Raw genomic sequence first — 18,682 nt, 5'->3', positions numbered from 1 at the left:
ACTAAGCTTCACTTTAGTACTGAAAAATATCTTAAAAACTATAGAAATCCTTCTCTCAGATTTCTTCAGATTTCAAACTCTGGAAATGAAGCACTTTTTTCTCTTGTCATATCTCCTACATGGATTTCCACAGAGACCTGAAAACTTCCATGATTTTTCACCAAAGCCTGCTGATTCTTATGGTGAAAGATTGATATTGATGCTCTATATAGATTTTGAGTTACAAAACGTTGTTTGAGAGCAAGTCAAGGCAGTTTCTCATCTGCTCAGTTATGGTACATTACAAGTCATATATCTTGAATAATTCATATTTTAATTATGAATTGTCAACACTTGAGATTCCCCCATCTGTTCTGAACGGAACTGTGCAAGAATGACCACTCTAGCAGCTACGGTTTGGAAATTATGGCCATTTGTTCGAGGGGAATCCTCAATGTCAGCTTGTTCGTGGCCAAAAATGAAAATGAAAATTTCATTCAAATTCAGAATTTTAACCCTTTAAATACCAGTTAGATCATATAATTGTAATGATTTACAATGGGATAAAAGCATAAAATCCCTTTTCTAAATAATACATTCAAACTGATTTATTTCCTAACCATGATGGAGGTTAGATGCATAGCAATAATTAACACTATCAATGATTTTTGTGCGTCATTGTTTTTTTGTGCAGTGACAGAGAAACAAAAAAACTCCCTCTCAGCTTGTTTGTGGCCAAAAATGGCCACCCCCTGTTTACGTTCACAAAATGCTATAAAATTAATATATATTAAAACATTTTTCTACTTTCATTGACTTGATTTTTTAAAATAGCACCGGTCCTGGTCACGAAAACCAAAATATAATTAAAATTCAGAAATTATACCCTTTGAATGTCAGTCAGATTAAATATCATTACTACGTTTTTTGGGGAAAATTGCAATAAGTTGCGATAAAGTTTTGCAGTTTTTTCAGCATATGAATGATGACACGTAATATTTTTTTAATCATTACTGCAGGTCAGTACCAGTAACAGTAACAATGATTTATTTTTACTGTATTTTATTTTATTTTTTTGGGATGAATGGCCAAAAAGAAAATCACACATGGTGTGTTAGTGGCCAGAAAGGCAATTTAATGACCAAATAACCACTGAAATGACTACTAAAATGATCAAAATTTATATTTCAGTGTGTGTGCTTCTGTGTGCATCCTCATTAGCAGCAAGATGTGCTAACCACAGTAGAGTGGTTTTTGTAGGCACACTTTCCACAGCTGGTGCAAGGGGCTGCTGTTCCAATCCTGGAGGTGCGCCTTTTGCACCTTCTTCTCATTTTGTTGGTGGGGTGTGGGTCACACTCTGCTTCAGACTACTGTATCTTGAGATCAATGGCAGAAGTGGCTGAGAATCAGGGACAAAGCCATCTTGCAGTTGTTGAGGTCACCAGCTCTTCCAGGATCACTCTTCATTTGTAGATTTTAGAGGACTCGCCCACTTCTGTGAAGTCGTTTCCACTGCACAAATGCATTGTATCATGCAGGAGATTGGAGAAAAGAGCCAGCAGCCATCAGTTAGTTTTCCTTCAACAACTCAAGGCACCAACATCCTCTCTAGGTTATCCAAGCTGTATTTGTGCCTATTGTAGTCCAGGATTGCTTCTTGTTTCCAGGCTTCCTCTATTCCACATCACTGACTGCTGGTTCCCTGTGTGTTGTGCTCAAAAGCAGCACATTCCTCCGTTGCTTTGGCATGTGGGATATCGCCATGGTAGTTTTGTGAAGCCAAAGACAGACAACAAAATCTTCCTCTGTTGCAACTGGAGGAGCTGGGGAGGAAGCTCTGGGTTGTTTCCCCTGTGCCAGTTTTCATCTGAGGAGTTCCTCTGCCAAGGTGACTGAAGTAAAGGCGTTGTCCTTGGAGCTCCTCTGTAGAGCTGGGCGATATGACCCAAATTTCATATCTCGATATTTTTTAGCTGGATGGCGATATAAGATATATATCTCGATATTTTTTTAAAGTCATAAAGTAAGGACAAAAAGAGAGTTCTTAGTCAAAGCTGTGTCCCAGATGTCACACAGGCACTTTTATTAACATACAGCATAGACGTACATGAAAAAAAAACTACTCAAAAATAAATTATGAGCATTTATTAAATAATGATGCTCTATAAATAAAAGAAAACTATGTTGTTTTGTGCATAACAAAGAGCTCACAATTGTGCAGTCAAAATGTAAACTAACAGACGCTGAGCATAATAACATAGACAGATTTCACAGCTGCTCTATTCCCAACTTCTACTGTGTGACTGACAGCCTGGAGTTTGAAATCCGCTTCGTAACCATGTCTCTGAACAGGTGCCATTTACGGTCCTTATACACACACAATACGGTAATATTACGTTGAAGCACAGTACGTATTACTCCGCGAGGCTCCTCGGTAGCCGTAATGCTCCGACAATCCATCAAGCGGTGCAGCTCCGTGACTTACCAAAGTCGAACTAAAACATTTTTTGACAGATTGCTGAGCGCTGTGTATCACATAAAATCGGTTCGCGGTCATCAAGCACAACCAGAATTCATACAAAAGGCGCGCAATCAACTTTTGAGAAAATGAAAGGATTTCAGGCCGTGCATGGCGTTAGCGTGGCTAGCTAGTTAGCGTGGTTAGCTCGTTAACACGTTGACGCCGTCCAGCCCCACGCACGGGGCGATGCGCAGTAACTCATTAACGGAGATTTGCCGTGTCCATCTTGTCGCTGCCTGCAGGTGAAGCGATGGGGGAGGAGGGGGGAGTTGTGTTCAGTGAAGGAGAGGCAGGTCGAGTAACGTTGCGTAAAGACAAAAGTGGACGAAAGAGAGGCAAACTTGCAGCTCCACAACTATAATTATAACGTAACACAGACTATATCGATATAAAGGATATTGTCACATCTTATATCTCGTATAAAAATATATCGATATTTTTTAAAAAACTCGATATATCGCCCAGCCCTAGGTCTTTGCTCAAGGTTGTTTTTCATTATTGACCTCAATGATTCAGTGCACATAAGTTTGAAAGATTTACTGATGTGGCTGGCATCTGTGTGTAATACAGGGCACAGGTATACACCTGCAGAGAACGCAGATGCGAGTGATAGTAAGTTAAACTTCATGTTATTATATCTGCAGCATGCCAGCTTTATCTTCCATTATGTGCAGCATTTCTGTTTCTCACTGCAGGACCCAGGGTTACCTAGGTCCCCCCACCACCCTCTGAAGATGAGGAGTCCATTTTTTCCCACTATGAGTCCGGTGTCAACTTTGACAAGTACGATGAGATCTTGGTGGATGTCAGGGGAACCAACCCACCACCAGCTATAATGGTAAGAAATGTTAGGAGCAATCCAGTAGGTACACAAATCTGTTATCAGCAGTTCTTTGCTGATATTGAATATGGCTTGGTACAAAACTGTGGTTACATCAGTGTGTGACACTGCATGCAGTACAGGTACATGACATGTATGCTAGTTATCCTAGTGATCCATGCCTAGTGATGCTTAGTTAATTTTGGCTTACTGTGACTGATTCTGACACATTAGTGGTCCCTCGCTATAACCCAGTTCACCTTTCGTGGCCTCTGTTTCACAGATTTTTTTTTTTAAATTTTATTTTTATTAAATTTTTTTGGGCAATTTTGCATGCTTTTTTTCCCCCTCCTCCCCCATCGCTTCACCTGCAGGCAGCGACAAGATGGACACGGCAAATCTCCGTTAATAAGTTACTGCACATCGCCCCGTGCGTGGGGCTGGACGGCGTCAACGTGTTAACGAGCTAACCACGCTAACGAGCTAGCCACGCTAACGCCATGCACGGCCTGAAATCCTTTCATTTTCTCAAAAGTTGATTGCGCGCCTTTTGTATGAATTCTGGTTGTGCTTGATGACCGCGAACCGATTTTATGTGATACACAGCGCTCAGCAATCTGTCAAAAAATGTTTTAGTTCGACTTTGGTAAGTCACGGAGCTGCACCGCTTGATGGATTGTCGGAGCATTACGGCTACCGAGGAGCCTCGCGGAGTAATACGTACTGTGCTTCAACGTAATATTACCGTATTGTGTGTGTATAAGGACCGTAAATGGCACCTGTTCAGAGACATGGTTACGAAGCAGATTTCAAACTCCAGGCTGTCAGTCACACAGTAGAAGTTGGGAACAGAGCAGCTGTGAAATCTGTCTATGTTATTATGCTCAGCGTCTTTTAGTTTACATTTTGACTGCACAATTGTGAGCTCTTTGTTATGCACAAAACAACATAGTTTTCTTTTATTTATAGAGCATCATTATTTAATAAATGCTTAATATTTATTTTATCCAGAAACGCATTTCTGGAGTTTTGATCTGATCTATCCTGAGATTCATAAAGTTTTTCATAATAGTTTCTCAACTCCTTGTTTATTTCAATCGGATCCATTATCATTTCCCCTTTGCTGTTTATAATCGACGTTATATTTTTCTGCACTTCCAATTGTTTAATTTGCCATGCCAATATTTTTCCAGGTTTTTCTCCTTGTTCATAAAAAGACTGATTTAATCTCAAAATGTTCGAAGCTGCTCTATCTGCCGATTCTTTATTATATTGTGCTTTTAGTATTAGCAATTAGTGGTGGGCGGATCGATCCAAATATCGATAGTATCGATCCCAAGTCGGGATCGGTATCGGATCGATACTAGCCTGGTTAGATCGATTCTTTACTTTGAGTTCTGCTTGTTTGCTACGCTGTGCTTTCGGCAAAAACGAAACAGCCAGGTCGCTGGACTCGCCGCTCCTGTGTCAGCGGAGAGCAGGCACACTTTGCTCCCCCCGCCCCCCTCTCTTATGTTTCGGTGTTGCGCTGACAGGTCATGTGACTTAGACTCTTTGGGGGTTATTAAGTTGTTTACATATTAATTATATTTTTACCAATTGTTTTTGTTGTTGAGAATTTTAATTGTAATTTTCGTATTATAGTTTATCAACACTATTTGTTTTAATTTGTTTACTGGTTTGCGTGCACTTAAGATTAAAAAAAAAGAAAGAAAAAAAAAGATCGCCACCACGGCAGACCTGATGGCATTTTCATGCTTCGCCGCATCATTTATTCTTACAATAATCACACGGTTGCTGTAACAGTACATTCAACAGCCGTACACATCACCACCACCAAACCTGCAGCGGCATCGCAGAACACGCCCTGCCACATACCCCCATCGCCCACTTCACCCCACCCCGCGAGCAAGCAAGGGAATCGGCCCGGACCATCGGCGCCCCATGCCCCGGCCCAGCGACAAGGAAGTGTCCACTCTGGCGGTCGCCCGTGCCTCCAGCGGAGGCCTGATGGCCACCCATATGGCAAGCAGAGGCGGCGGAGCAGGAGTGGAAGTGAGTCGGGGCTCAGAGGCAGCTGGGCAGACGGCCGGCACGCAGGACCATGCAGCCTGCGTGCCGAAGCGGACAGCATGCCGCCCTCAGGCAGGACCCCGCGCACCTCGACCTCCATCTCCAGCTTGGCAGGTCCCGCTGGTGCGCCAGCCTCCGGCTCACCCCGAGCCGCGCGCTGTCCACCCTTACAGTGATCACCCGGTTGCTGTAACAGTAGCCTACATTCAATGGCTGCAGCCCTCCTGCTGCCAGCTGTACACATCAACACCAAAAACAACAGCAGCACAAGCAGCGCACAGGTTTTAAGCCGGTGAGGCATGATTGTAGATGCAGTGAAGGTGAGTCCACCTCATCTGCAGCAGCATCGCAGACCACGGCCCGCCACAATAATAAAGCATTTTTTATTTAATTATAAATAAATTATTTCTCCTAATTATGTCCTGGGTTTTAAGTAATTAATAATACAAAAGGAAAAATCACAAAAAACACTTAAGGTCATGAAAATTATGTGTTTTGTATTTTGTACTTGTTTTGGATTTTGTACGTGTTTTGGATTTTGCATGTGTTTTGGAGTTTGTACGTGTTTTGGAGTTTGTACGTGTTTTGTATTTTGCATGTGTTTTGTATTTTGTACGTGTTTTGTATTTTGCATGTGTTTTGGAGTTTGCATGTGTTTTGGAGTTTGTGCGTGCTATTTGGAATTTGTAAGTGTTTTGGAGTTTGTACATGCTTTGTCTCTAGGGGCCACCGTAGGCTGTAGACCATTGTCAATCAATCTCCTGCCGTGTCTCCTGTACAGTAAAGGAAAAATCACAAAAAACACTTAAGGTCATGAAAATTAATTGCGATTTAGCAATTCAATGAGGCATCCACCTGATTTATTGAAAAGTATCGGTATCGGTATCGGCGATACTGGCCCGTATTTACTTGGTATCGGATCGATACCAAAATATGCAGTATCGCACACCACTATTAGCAATTCTTTCTCTATTAATGGGTCTCTATTTTTGAATGCTAGTTCCTCTAGTTTTTTAATTTTCTTTTCCATTTGCTGTCTTGTTTTGCATTTTTCTTTAGATTTCGATGAAGTATATGCAATCATAACTCCCCTTAAACATGCCTTAAATGCCTCCCACCTAATACTAGCTGATGTTTGTGAGCTATTCATAGTAAAATATTCATCTATTTCTTTTTCTACAAAAGTGAGGAATCCTTCATCATACAGCCATTTCTGGTGTAAGCACCATCTATGTTCCATTATCAAGTTATGTGTATATATGATATTGCAGGGAGCATGATCCGATATTAATATACTGTCATATGAACATGTCTTTATGTTTGATAGGAGGTTCGCTGATACTAATAAATAGTCTATTCTGGATTATGTATTAAATGTTTTTGAATGGCAAGAAAAAAATTATATCAGGATTTAACTGTCTCCAGATGTCAATCAAATGTAGTTCCTTCATGAAGTTAAGAATTGTCTTTCGGCTTTTGTTATGGGCCTGGTCAGTCCCAGTCAGGCTATCCTTACTGGGATCCAGAACACAATTCCAATCTCCTCCTATGACGCATTTTCCTTGGAGTGATGAAATTGTGAGAAAAAGATTAGTAAAAAATGTATCATCATCTGTATTTGGTCCATATACATTAATTAAGTTAATGGTTTCTTGTACACGTGATCCCTGGATGATCAAATATCTACCAAATTTGTCTTTAATTACATTTTTGACCTGAAAAGGTGTGATTACTCTCCGAGCATTAGATCTAAATGGTGCTGCATACAACGAACCCTGCCACCTCCAGCCAACCTTAATATGTTCCTCCTCCAGCGAGTGCGTCTCCTGAAGAAAAACTATTTTAGCTTCCAGATCTTTCATTTTGTTCATTACTTGCTTAATCCTTTTATTACTTTTTAGGCCTCTACAATTCCAAGAGGTACATTTAACTTCCAATTTCCGAGTCAACACACCTCACATGCATTACTAAATGCTTAAACTTGTCTGAGAGTGCGAACAAAACAGAACACAAAACACAAACTCTAAATGAACAAACCATACAAAAGAAAAAACACAAAAAACCCCACCCACCCAGTTTCTGGGTAACCCATTCAAATGTTCTACTTCCAACTTTAACCATATACAGATCTCAGTTTTAAGATCTGCTAACTTAAAATGACTATGGCATTATGCCTGGCTCTTCCTTGCTCCTTGTATCCTTAATGAATCCTTTAGCTTTGCTAATATTCCTCTGCCCCTTAATAATTAACTTCTTTTTTGTTTTCTTTAAACAAAAATAAATAAATAAATACAAAAATAAAAACAAATAAAATAAAATAAATAAAAAAATAATAATAATAACTAAATACATAAATGAAAATGAAAAACAAAAGAGTAGAATAAAATAAAAAATTGAAAATTATCTTTATTTCTGTCTAGTTATCCGTGTAAATAATTAAATAAAATTAAAAAAAATTGAATAATAAATAAATACAAATAAATTAAAAGAAAAAACAAACAAACAAAAAATCACTTTGTTCTTAGTTACCTTTTGCTTTGATGGAGTTAACTATATCCTTTCCCAAAATGAATCATTACTCCAGATTGCTAGACCTTATAATATCTTCCTCATTTCTTGCTCTCCTGGATCTTCTTTATGAAGCTTTGGACTTCTTCTGGCGTGTTAAATCTGTGGACTTGCTCCTTGTATGTTACTATCAGTTTAGCTGGTGGTACGATGCCACTTCTCAGTCCCATCTTCCAGAGTTGTTGTCTACCTCTCCAAACTTCTGTTGTTTGTGCACCTCTGTGGCGACGTCCTCATAGAATCTCACGCTTTTGTTGTTGTACAAAATATCCTTTTTCGATCTTGCTGCTCTGAGCACCATATCTTTCTGTTTATAGTTAAGAAAGCACATAATTAATGTTCTTGGAGGTTCCTCAGGCTTTCTTTTTGGGCCAATGCGGTGTGCTCTCTCGATAACCAGAGGGCTCCTTGATGTGTTCAACTCCAATACGTCCGTTATCCAGTTTTCCAGGAATCCACAGGTGTCCGCACCCTCTTCTCCCTCTGGAACTCCGACCAACCTGAGGTTATTGCCTCAGGATCTGGTTTCCAAATCCACTAATTTATCCATCAGTTCTTTATTTTCTTTCTCTAATCTTGAAATGGTGGTCCCCATCACCACATGTTCATCTTCTACATTTGAAATGCGTTTCTCTGTCTGCGCTACTCTCCCCACAGTCAGATAATTTTTTCTGCATTTCATTCATGGCTGCCACAACCTCGTCTGCCTTGCTGGAAAACTTGGCCACTGCGCCCTCCAACTTGTCCCAAAGTGCAGTTTGCGTGTTTGCAAGCTTGTTTTCAATACCTGCAAACTCCTCTCGTATGGCACGCTGCAGCCTCTCCTCCATGTTGCCACTATCCGCGGGGCTGTGTTCACTCATGGTGGCTGGCTTGTTAGCTGCGCAGGCCTCAAACGCGCTAGCTTCCCCGCTAAACACCGATAACTTGGTTTGTGTGGTTGACTTAGTCTTCTCCTTGGTAGTTTTACCAGGTCTAGGCATCGTGGGTCTATAGCGTATTTCGTTTTCGTGTTTTGGAGCGTTTTTCCCTTAATTTTAAGGATTTAGCAAAGTTACCTGCAGGAGCAGTTCAGAGCTCGACCGATTGCTACAGTGACATCATCGGAGGTCCAATCAGGTCTAATTGCACGAAGTCAGGAATACTGTGGATAGGAAAGGCCTTAAGCCCAGGCTAGCTCCATGGAAATGCCCCTTGTGAGGTGCTGGGTCCTCCTGATCCACAAATGATCTCTGGGACTGGAAGCTGCACACTGGGACTCAGCACCTGTCTGGAAATGGATTGAATGTGAATGAATGAATTTAATCCATTTCCAGGCAGCAGCTGGGTATTCCAGGTTTGTTTGAATCATTCCAGGAAGATCTGCTCACATTAAACCCATGTAATAAATGAAGGTGTTGCTTTAAACATTTATTCATTTATTAACAGTTAATACAGCAATTAGATATTTTCGCTATGATGCCTTACACAACAATGGTAATGTGATAATACTAAAAAAAGTAAAAAAACAAACAAAAAACAAACAACCCCCAACCCAAAAACAAACAGATTTTACATCAGTGACAAAGTCAACATATTGATATCAGTACTTTATCTGTACTGACATTTTCACTGTGGCAAACTATTCTTCCAACAAAAATTCTTAAAACGCCAACAAGCTTAAGAATTTAGAAAACTCTTAAACATGTCTATGTATGTCTGTCCCTACGTTGGGTGAGTGCTGAGTGTTTGTATATGTGTGCATGAGGGTGGGAAAGCATGTTTATGTCTGTGTGTGCCTGTTTGTCTGTGTCTATATGTCAGGTCGGGTCTTAGACTCCACCTCCCTGGGTACTCCCAGGCCCTCCAAGTGTGGAGGCCTATCTCCCCTCACCACACTCCCTGCTGGTAACTGATGCCCTCAGGGGTTGGTGCATTGGTGGTTCTTGGTGTCCGGGGCTGGGCGCTCAGGTATGCACCGGCTCACTCCCGGTGGCTACTTGGCGGGGCCCGATGCCTGTCGCTCGGTCAGGCCTCTTCCGGGGCAAAGGGGGCCCTCGGGCCTCCGGCCTCGGGGCCTGCAACTCGGTTCACTCTGGCACAGCTGGCTGCCGGCAGAGCCGGCGGGCACGCCGGTGCAGCCCCCTCTGGCTTCTGCTCCGTGGCTACTGGGTGACCCCCTCGTCTGGGGATCTCCTCAGCCCTTCCCAGGAAGGTGGCACGGATGCCCCTCCGGTGGTACTCCTTGGGCTCTCGCACTCTGGGGCCTCTGGATGTCTGGAGCCTGGATCTCCTCCATGCCTGCTTCATGCCCTGGGGGACGGGGCTATGGGCCTCCACACCCTCTAGCAGACCGTTACGTGGGAAAACCTTTTGTATACAAGCGCATTGATCCACACAGGTGTGCACACGGGTGTTCACTGTTCGTAGACATAAACTACACCTTTCTTAGCTGCTACTTCAAAGCACATTGTGCGCTGTCTGTCCTGCGTGCTGCACAACAACTTTCAATATTTAGTATTTACTGCTGTTCACACTTAGCTAGATTAACGTGATGGTGTTGTGTTTAGTATGTTGCTTTGTTTTTGTTTGGTTTTTTTTGCTTGTCTTCTCTTCTTTTTCTCTCAACAGGTGATCCAGGAGATTTTTTTTTTTTTCTTTCTCTTTGTCTTTGTAAGTGCCCTTTCTCACTGTCCCTTTTCCCTTCTGTTTTTCTTTTCCTTCCTCTCTTTCTTTCTCCCTTTCCTATCCCCCAGTCATGTCTGTCCCATCTGTAACAACTGAAAATAAAATAAATAATAACAACAAAGTCTGATCAAATGGACCAATACGGCAATGCCATGATGATCCATTTGGCAAAATAAATCCATTTGGTATCCTTGTTGGTCTTCAGACAACAATTCTGACGGCTAAAGAACCAAATGGGACAGACAAAAAAAAAAAAAAAAAAAAAAGAATTTAGAAAACTGGGATCATTGCTGTGTGACTGCGCTGCTCTCACTCCCATTCTTCATCGTCAGCAGCCGTCTGTGCTGCCAGCTGGCTCGTTACACTGCCGTCCTGGAAAAAGCCTCCCTGTGGACCCTGAGGAAGGACCACAATGTGAAACACTACAACATCTCAGAGAATTCAGTGTAACACAACTTTAACCAGTTACCTTCCTCAAATCTGTGGAGGCAAAACGCTTCCTAGGTGGGCTAAAGCCAGAGGGGCTATGGCCGCTGAACGCAGACTCCTCTAACCACGAGGGAACCTCCTGCTGGGCCTGCCAATCCCAAACACCTCGTTTAAAGCACTCAGGTCTCAACTTGTGGTGATGCACAGTGGCTATTGTGCAGTTGTAATGCAGCGTCTCACCTTGGACAGGATTGTGACCAGTGATCGAGCCAACTCACTGTCAGCTCCTGGATCATAGAAGGACACTGCCCTCCCGGTGTTGCCACAGCGGCCGGTTCTACCAATACAATGGACATATTCATCGATACTGTTTGGGAGGTCAAAGTTCACCACGAACTGCACATCTGGAATATCGAGTCCACGGGCACCTACAGAGGTTGCCACCAGGACAGAACATTTGCCAGAGCGGAAGTCTCCAAGGGCCTGCTCTCGCTGCCACTGCTCACGGTCACTGGAACACATATACAGGGAGTGCAGAATTATTAGGCAAATGAGTATTTTGTCCACATCATCCTCTTCATGCATGTTGTCTTACTCCAAGCTGTATAGGCTCGAAAGCCTACTACCAATTAAGCATATTAGGTGATGTGCATCTCTGTAATGAGAAGGGGTGTGGTCTAATGACATCAACACCCTATATCAGGTGTGCATAATTATTAGGCAACTTCCTTTCCTTTGGCAAAATGGGTCAAAAGAAGGACTTGACAGGCTCAGAAAAGTCAAAAATAGTGAGATATCTTGCAGAGGGATGCAGCAGTCTTAAAATTGCAAAGCTTCTGAAGCGTGATCATCGAACAATCAAGCGTTTCATTCAAAATAGTCAACAGGGTCGCAAGAAGCGTGTGGAAAAACCAAGGCGCAAAATAACTGCCCATGAACTGAGAAAAGTCAAGCGTGCAGCTGCCAAGATGCCACTTGCCACCAGTTTGGCCATATTTCAGAGCTGCAACATCACTGGAGTGCCCAAAAGCACAAGGTGTGCAATACTCAGAGACATGGCCAAGGGTATGAAAGGCTGAAAGACGACCACCACTGAACAAGACACACAAGCTGAAACGTCAAGACTGGGCCAAGAAATATCTCAAGACTGATTTTTCTAAGGTTTTATGGACTGATGAAATGAGAGTGAGTCTTGATGGGCCAGATGGATGGGCCCGTGGCTGGATTGGTAAAGGGCAGAGAGCTCCAGTCCGACTCAGACGCCAGCAAGGTGGGGGTGGAGTACTGGTTTGGGCTGGTATCATCAAAGATGAGCTTGTGGGGCCTTTTCGGGTTGAGGATGGAGTCAAGCTCAACTCCCAGTCCTACTGCCAGTTTCTGGAAGACACCTTCTTCAAGCAGTGGTACAGGAAGAAGTCTGCATCCTTCAAGAAAAACATGATTTTCATGCAGGACAATGCTCCATCACACACGTCCAAGTACTCCACAGCGTGGCTGGCAAGAAAGGGTATAAAAGAAGAAAAACTAATGACATGGCCTCCTTGTTCACCTGATCTGAACCCCATTGAGAACCTGTGGTCCATCATCAAATGTGAGATTTACAAGGAGGGAAAACAGTACACCTCTCTGAACAGTGTCTGGGAGGCTGTGGTTGCTGCTGCATGCAATGTTGATGGTGAACAGATCAAAACACTGACAGAATCCATGGATGGCAGGCTTTTGAGTGTCCTTGCAAAGAAAGGTGGCTATATTGGTCGCTGATTTGTTTTTGTTTTGTTTTTGAATGTCAGAAATGTATATTTGTGAATGTGGAGATGTTATATTGGTTTCACTGGTAAAAATAAATAATTGAAATGGGTATATATTTGTTTTTTGTTAAGTTGCCTAATAATTATGCACAGTAATAGTCACCTGCACACACAGATATCCCCCTAAAATAGCTAAAACTAAAAACAAACTAAAAACTACTTCCAAAAACATTCAGCTTTGATATTAATGAGTTTTTTGGGTTCATTGAGAACATGGTTGTTGTTCAATAATAAAATTATTCCTCAGAAATACAACTTGCCTAATAATTCTGCACTCCCTGTATGTTTGTCAGAGTTGATTCACTGATGGAGGAATTTGTTCAGCAGAGTAACACCAGCAGCCAAATGCTGACAGTGGCAGAGGTAAGTCACTTTAACCTGACACATTAGATAAGGAGGAGACATGGCATTCCAAGAAGGCTGAATAGAAACCTATAGGAGAAGCCTGTAAAGATGCCCTAACCCCAAAGAGCCAATCAACAGGCCAGAACATATGAGCCAAACTCGGCTGCACAGAAGAGATTTAGCACAGAGCAAAAGGGCCAGGGGAACGGTTAATTTAGCATATTTGGCACTACAGGTACAGCCAGGATATATTTTTACTTACCTTTCACTAAAATTGCAGTTTCCCTGCTCACTCCAATTATGGAATGGGATCGGCAAAACAAAGCAATTAATATTAAAAATAATTGTTGGGGTAATGAGCATGCTGACAAGGGGGAAACATACTGCTGATAGATAAACTTGATGCCTAGTGAGACAGGTAATTGATATAAAGGGAGGCTTTCTTTTTTCTGAACATCATCAAAACATCTTCTGACTACACACTTTTTTTCATTCCTTTAGATACAGACCTGCAACATCCCAAAAAGACCTCACAATCAGAAGGGGGTAGATGTTATGGAAGGACAGATGGATCTTCCCAGGCAAGATGACAGCAAACTATTCCTCTGTGAGCTGTGTGGGAAAAGATTCAATCAATTATCACATTTGAAGATTCATCAGCATACGCACACTGGAGAAAAGCCCTATGTCTCTCATGAGTCTGGAAAGAGCTTCACTCAATTCCCTAATTTGAAGACATATCAGCGTATATCTTCAAATTAGGGAAGAAAAAAGCGGAGAAACACTGGAGAAAAAGTGTACTCCTGTCATGAGTGCAAAAAGCATTTAAGTCACTCATCAAGCGTCATCATTGTACCCACACTGGAGAGAAATGTTAGATCTGCCACAGATGCAGGAGGTGTTTCAGCAACTCATCCACTTTAAGACATCAGAATTCCTGTCCTTTGTTAAAACCTTTGTTAAAATATTTCATGAAACCATTAAACTCAATCCAAGCATATTAAAATGTTGTTATTCTGATTTTATTTTTAAATAAAAGCCAATGACAGAGAGATTTTGAAGCACTTACAGAGGTGGGAACTGTACTTAGGTAGAATTTTCAGGTATCTGTACTTGAGTATTTCTTGACAACTTCTACTTTTACTCCCTACATTTTTAAACAAATATCTACTTTCTACTTTAACGTACTCCCAGAAGGCTTTGTCAAAGTAGCTGAAGAAGGGCAGGAGACAGATGCTGTCCAGTGTAACAGGTGATTTATTTTCAATCATTGTGACCAAAAAATATGACAAAAAATTCCAAAATTAACTTGGCACAGTGTAGCCATTACATTTTACAATAATACATACAACACTAAAGCAAACAAAACCCTAAAATTGATGTTTATTAAATTACAACAATTTCTAATCTGTAAAATTGCAAAACATAAACAAACCCGGGATAGTAAATGTTTGCAAACTACAGAATAAAGATAAGGTATGACTAAATCAAAACAAGAATGCTACCTAGGAATAAAAAGACTAAACTCTGAGCAAATGGTGTTTTCACCCACTTTGTCATGTACATTTTCAAAACAGACTCGCTATTTTAGGTTCAGCAGTATCATTCCTAGTGTTTATACTGAGGAGTTAAAGTGAGCTGGAAGGAGTGCAGGTGTCAGAGTCTAGCTAGAGCAGCAGCAGAAGAGGAGGAAGCATGAAGACAGTGATGTTTATTTAGTTATAGCTAATTTCAAATTCAGCGTTTCTATCAGCTCAACAAACATCAGCAAAGACAAATTCTTTGTGTACAGTTTCTCGCACAGTGTGTCTGCTAGCTAAAGGTTCAGCTGCTGTATTTCCCAGGGACAGAACAGAGTGTGAGAACTTCACTCAGGGATGTAAAAAAAGACAGGACAGGAACAAGAGAGGTTAGATTTACAGGTAAGGACTGCTCAGTGACGCCTGATAAACTGCAGATTTAAAGCTTGCATATAATCTCATAATTTTAATCACATGGTATGGTATTGATATTTGTATATGATGTTTTATGAAAAATTATGTATTTTCATATTGTGAAACATTCTGCACACTGGGTAGTTGTGTCCAGGATAAACAGGTTAGGTGGTGAACTCACAGTAAAGCTCTGTGTTGGACTGATTCACAGTGGCTGTGGTGCTCATGGTCAGAGTTAAGTTAGCTCAGCAGAAATCAATTTATATTGAAATTGCCAATGCTTAGATTCAATCACTGAATTCCAACTTTATACCAACTGTGTACTGCGTACTATAACGATAATATCAAAAGTATAGTAAACTCAATATGTATTACAATAATACATACAGAGAAAAACCCAACAATCATATGACCCCCTATGAGCAAGCACTTTGGCGACAGTGGGAAGGAAAAACTCCCTTTTAACAGGAAGAAACCTCCGGCAGAACCAGGCTCAGGGAGGGGGGGGGCATCTGCTGCCTGGAAAATAGACCTGCTGCTCTCTGTGTCTCACAGACTGGCGGTGGCCTCTCTTCGAGACCTGTAAACACTGGCCAAGATCAGCAGGCCCAACTAGGTGAGTCTGGAGAACACTAAAAACTGACAGTCTGTTACAGGTTACTGAGTCAAATGTTCAGGATACGCTGAACTTTTCCGTTTTCTTGGACCTAACATCCAAGGAGAAAGTGATTACGGGCGGTGCATTGTTGGTCGGACCAATCGGAGTCTACGCTGCGGGACTGTTTTGATCACGCGGACTGGGAAATGTTTCACGTGGCTGCTAAAGACATCGATGAATACACAGACTCAGTCTGTGGATTTATCAGAAAATGCGTGGAAGATGTCGTCCCATCCAGAACAGTTAAATCCTTCCCAAATCAAAAACCCTGGATTAACGGAGATGTTCGCACGGCGCTAGCGGCACGGAGCACCGCTTTTGCCTCCGCGAACACATCAGACTACAAACACGCACATTACCAACTCCGGAAGACGATCAAAGCAGCCAAACGTGAGTACAGGGACAGGGTGGAGCAACAGTTTGACAACCCTCGGAGTATGTGGCAGGGACTAAACACGATCACAGACTTTAGAGGGAAAACCAGCACACCGCAGACCACGGCCTCTCTGTGTGAGGATCTAAACGTATTCTACGCTAGATTCGACACAGCGAACACCATGAGACCGGACAGTGTGCGCACCGCGGATGACGTCAGTGCGCACACTGTGTCTGAGGAGGATGTGCGGAGGTACTTCAGGAGAGTGAACCCACGCAAAGCTACTGGTCCGGACGGGATTCCCGGCCGCGTCCTCAAGTCATGCGCGGCTCAGCTGGCTGGAGTGTTTACACACATCTTCAACCTTTCCCTCTCTCTGTCTGTAGTCCCAGTCTGCTTCAAAATGGCCACCATCGTCCCTGTACCCAAATCCTCCACCATCTCCTCATTGAACGACTGGCGACCTGTAGCCCTGACCCCCATCGTGAGCAAATGCTTCGAGAAGCTGGTCAGGGACTTCATCTGCTCCGCACTACCCGACTCACTGGACCCTCTACAGTTCGCATACCGCCACAACAGGTCCACTGATGATGCCATAGCCCTGACACTCCATGCTGCCCTGTCACACCTGGAGAAGAGAGACACGTATGTGAGAATGCTGTTTGTAGATTACAGCTCAGCATTCAACACCATCGTTCCCTCGAAGCTGGACAGGAAACTGCAGGATCTAGGACTGAGCAGCTCCCTCTGCAGCTGGATCCTTAACTTCCTGTCTGACAGATGCCAAGTGGTCAGACTGGGCAGCACCACCTCATCCCCCATCACACTGAACACTGGTGCTCCACAGGGGTGTGTACTGAGCCCTCTCCTGTACTCACTCTACACCTACGACTGCACGGCCACTAACAACTGCAACATCATTGTGAAGTTTGCGGACGACACTACAGTGGTGGGTCTTATCACCAACGGTGATGAGACGGCCTACAGGGAGGAGGTCAGCGCCCTGACCCACTGGTGTCAAGACAACCATCTCACCCTCAACGTCGCAAAGACAAAGGAGCTGATAGTGGACTTCCGGAGGTGCAGAGGAGTACACACCCCCATCACCATCAACGGCGCCGCTGTGGAGAGAGTGAGCAGCTTCCGCTTCCTTGGTGTACATCTGGCTGAGGATCTTACGTGGTCAGTACACATAAACAAGACAGTGAAGAAGGCGCAGCAGCGCCTCTTCTTTCTCAGGAGACTGAAAAGATTCGGCATGAGCCCCCGCATCCTCAGGACCTTCTATCGCTGTGCCATTGAGAGCATCCTCACTGGATGCATCACCACCTGGTATGGCAACAGCACTGCTTACAACCGCAAAGCTCTCCAGAGAGTAGTGCGGTGTGCTGAACGGATAATTGGAGGTGAGCTTCCCTCCCTCCAAGACATCTACAGGAAGCGGTGCCTGAGGAAAGCGGGGAGGATCATCAAGGACTCCAGTCACCCCAGCCACAAACTGTTCAGACTACTTCCATCAGGAAGGAGGTTCTGCAGCATCCGGTCCCGAACCAGCAGACTGAGAGACAGCTTTTTCCACCAGGCCATCAGACTGCTGAACACGTCATAGATACCTCACCCTCACTACTGGAACTTCAACATTATGCACTCCATACTGTACATTAATGCCACTGTTTTGCACATACCTACCTCTGTATATTTTATATTTTATATATCTTATTTTATTGTTTACTCTATTTCATTTGTAAAACATGTATATACACACACACACACACGTAGAAAAACATATTTAGTACACACATTCAGTAATGTATATACCTTTATATATGGTACATATATTTATTACTTTTTAGATTAACCATTTTTATATTTTGCTTGTTGCATGTTATTGTATTTTGCACAACTCTGTTGCTTGTGAAGCTTGCACACAAGAATTTCACTCGCATGTACTGTACCAGTGTACCTGCACATGTGACGTGACAATAAAGGTGATTTGATTTGATTTGATTTGATTAAAAGCATGCCAAGTCCAAAGAATTACAAATTGGGAACTTGTTATTGTTCCATTTAGTCATGTTATTCGTACAGGGTGAGAGCTGGGGGGTATCACAACCTCTGAAATGACTTCAGTCCTGTTGTTCAGTCCTAGAGGCCATGCGGCATACAAGACTAACACATTTTTATGGCATTTAAGCAACTCTTAACTAAGACATTTTTGTGTATAATAAACCGACACAAATGCATCTGTACTTTTGTCCTGGCTAAAGTCAGCGCTAGAGACATAAGGAGCATTTGACATTTTCATCCGGCTGGAATAAACTCTCAGACAGAACAGTGGAGAGCTGACTAAGTGTGGCTCTCAGTGAAGCAGAGCAAGTGAGAGGAAGGGAGCGCTGCAATAACGTTAGAGTGAATCTCAATATGTTCAGGCCTGCAGCACAGGAAGAGCGGCCGGGGGAGGAGCTTGTAGAACACACCTCGGGGACAGTGTTGTGTAATAG

At 42.8% G+C, this 18,682-nt stretch overlaps 1 protein-coding gene across 1 annotated transcript; it reads right to left on the bottom strand.

Annotated features, from left to right (window-relative positions):
• Nucleotides 1-10,902: 10,902 nt before the first annotated feature.
• On the bottom strand, nucleotides 10,903-11,598 carry LOC109197125 (ATP-dependent RNA helicase DDX4-like). Its single transcript, XM_019352300.2, has 3 exons — nucleotides 11,301-11,598; nucleotides 11,101-11,208; nucleotides 10,903-11,027 (listed from the first exon to the last, which is right to left on the bottom strand). Exons 1-3 carry the CDS (start codon nucleotides 11,580-11,582, stop codon nucleotides 10,941-10,943), a joined length of 477 nt encoding a protein of 158 aa, XP_019207845.1. The 5' UTR covers nucleotides 11,583-11,598; the 3' UTR covers nucleotides 10,903-10,940.
• Between the last annotated feature and the right edge of the window lie 7,084 nt (nucleotides 11,599-18,682).

The sequence above is a fragment of the Oreochromis niloticus genome, linkage group LG23, assembly GCF_001858045.2.
Source record: "Oreochromis niloticus isolate F11D_XX linkage group LG23, O_niloticus_UMD_NMBU, whole genome shotgun sequence".
NCBI lineage: Eukaryota > Metazoa > Chordata > Actinopteri > Cichliformes > Cichlidae > Oreochromis > Oreochromis niloticus.
Note: the sequence above shows the minus strand (reverse complement) of the source record. Positions and strands in the feature narration are given on the sequence as shown.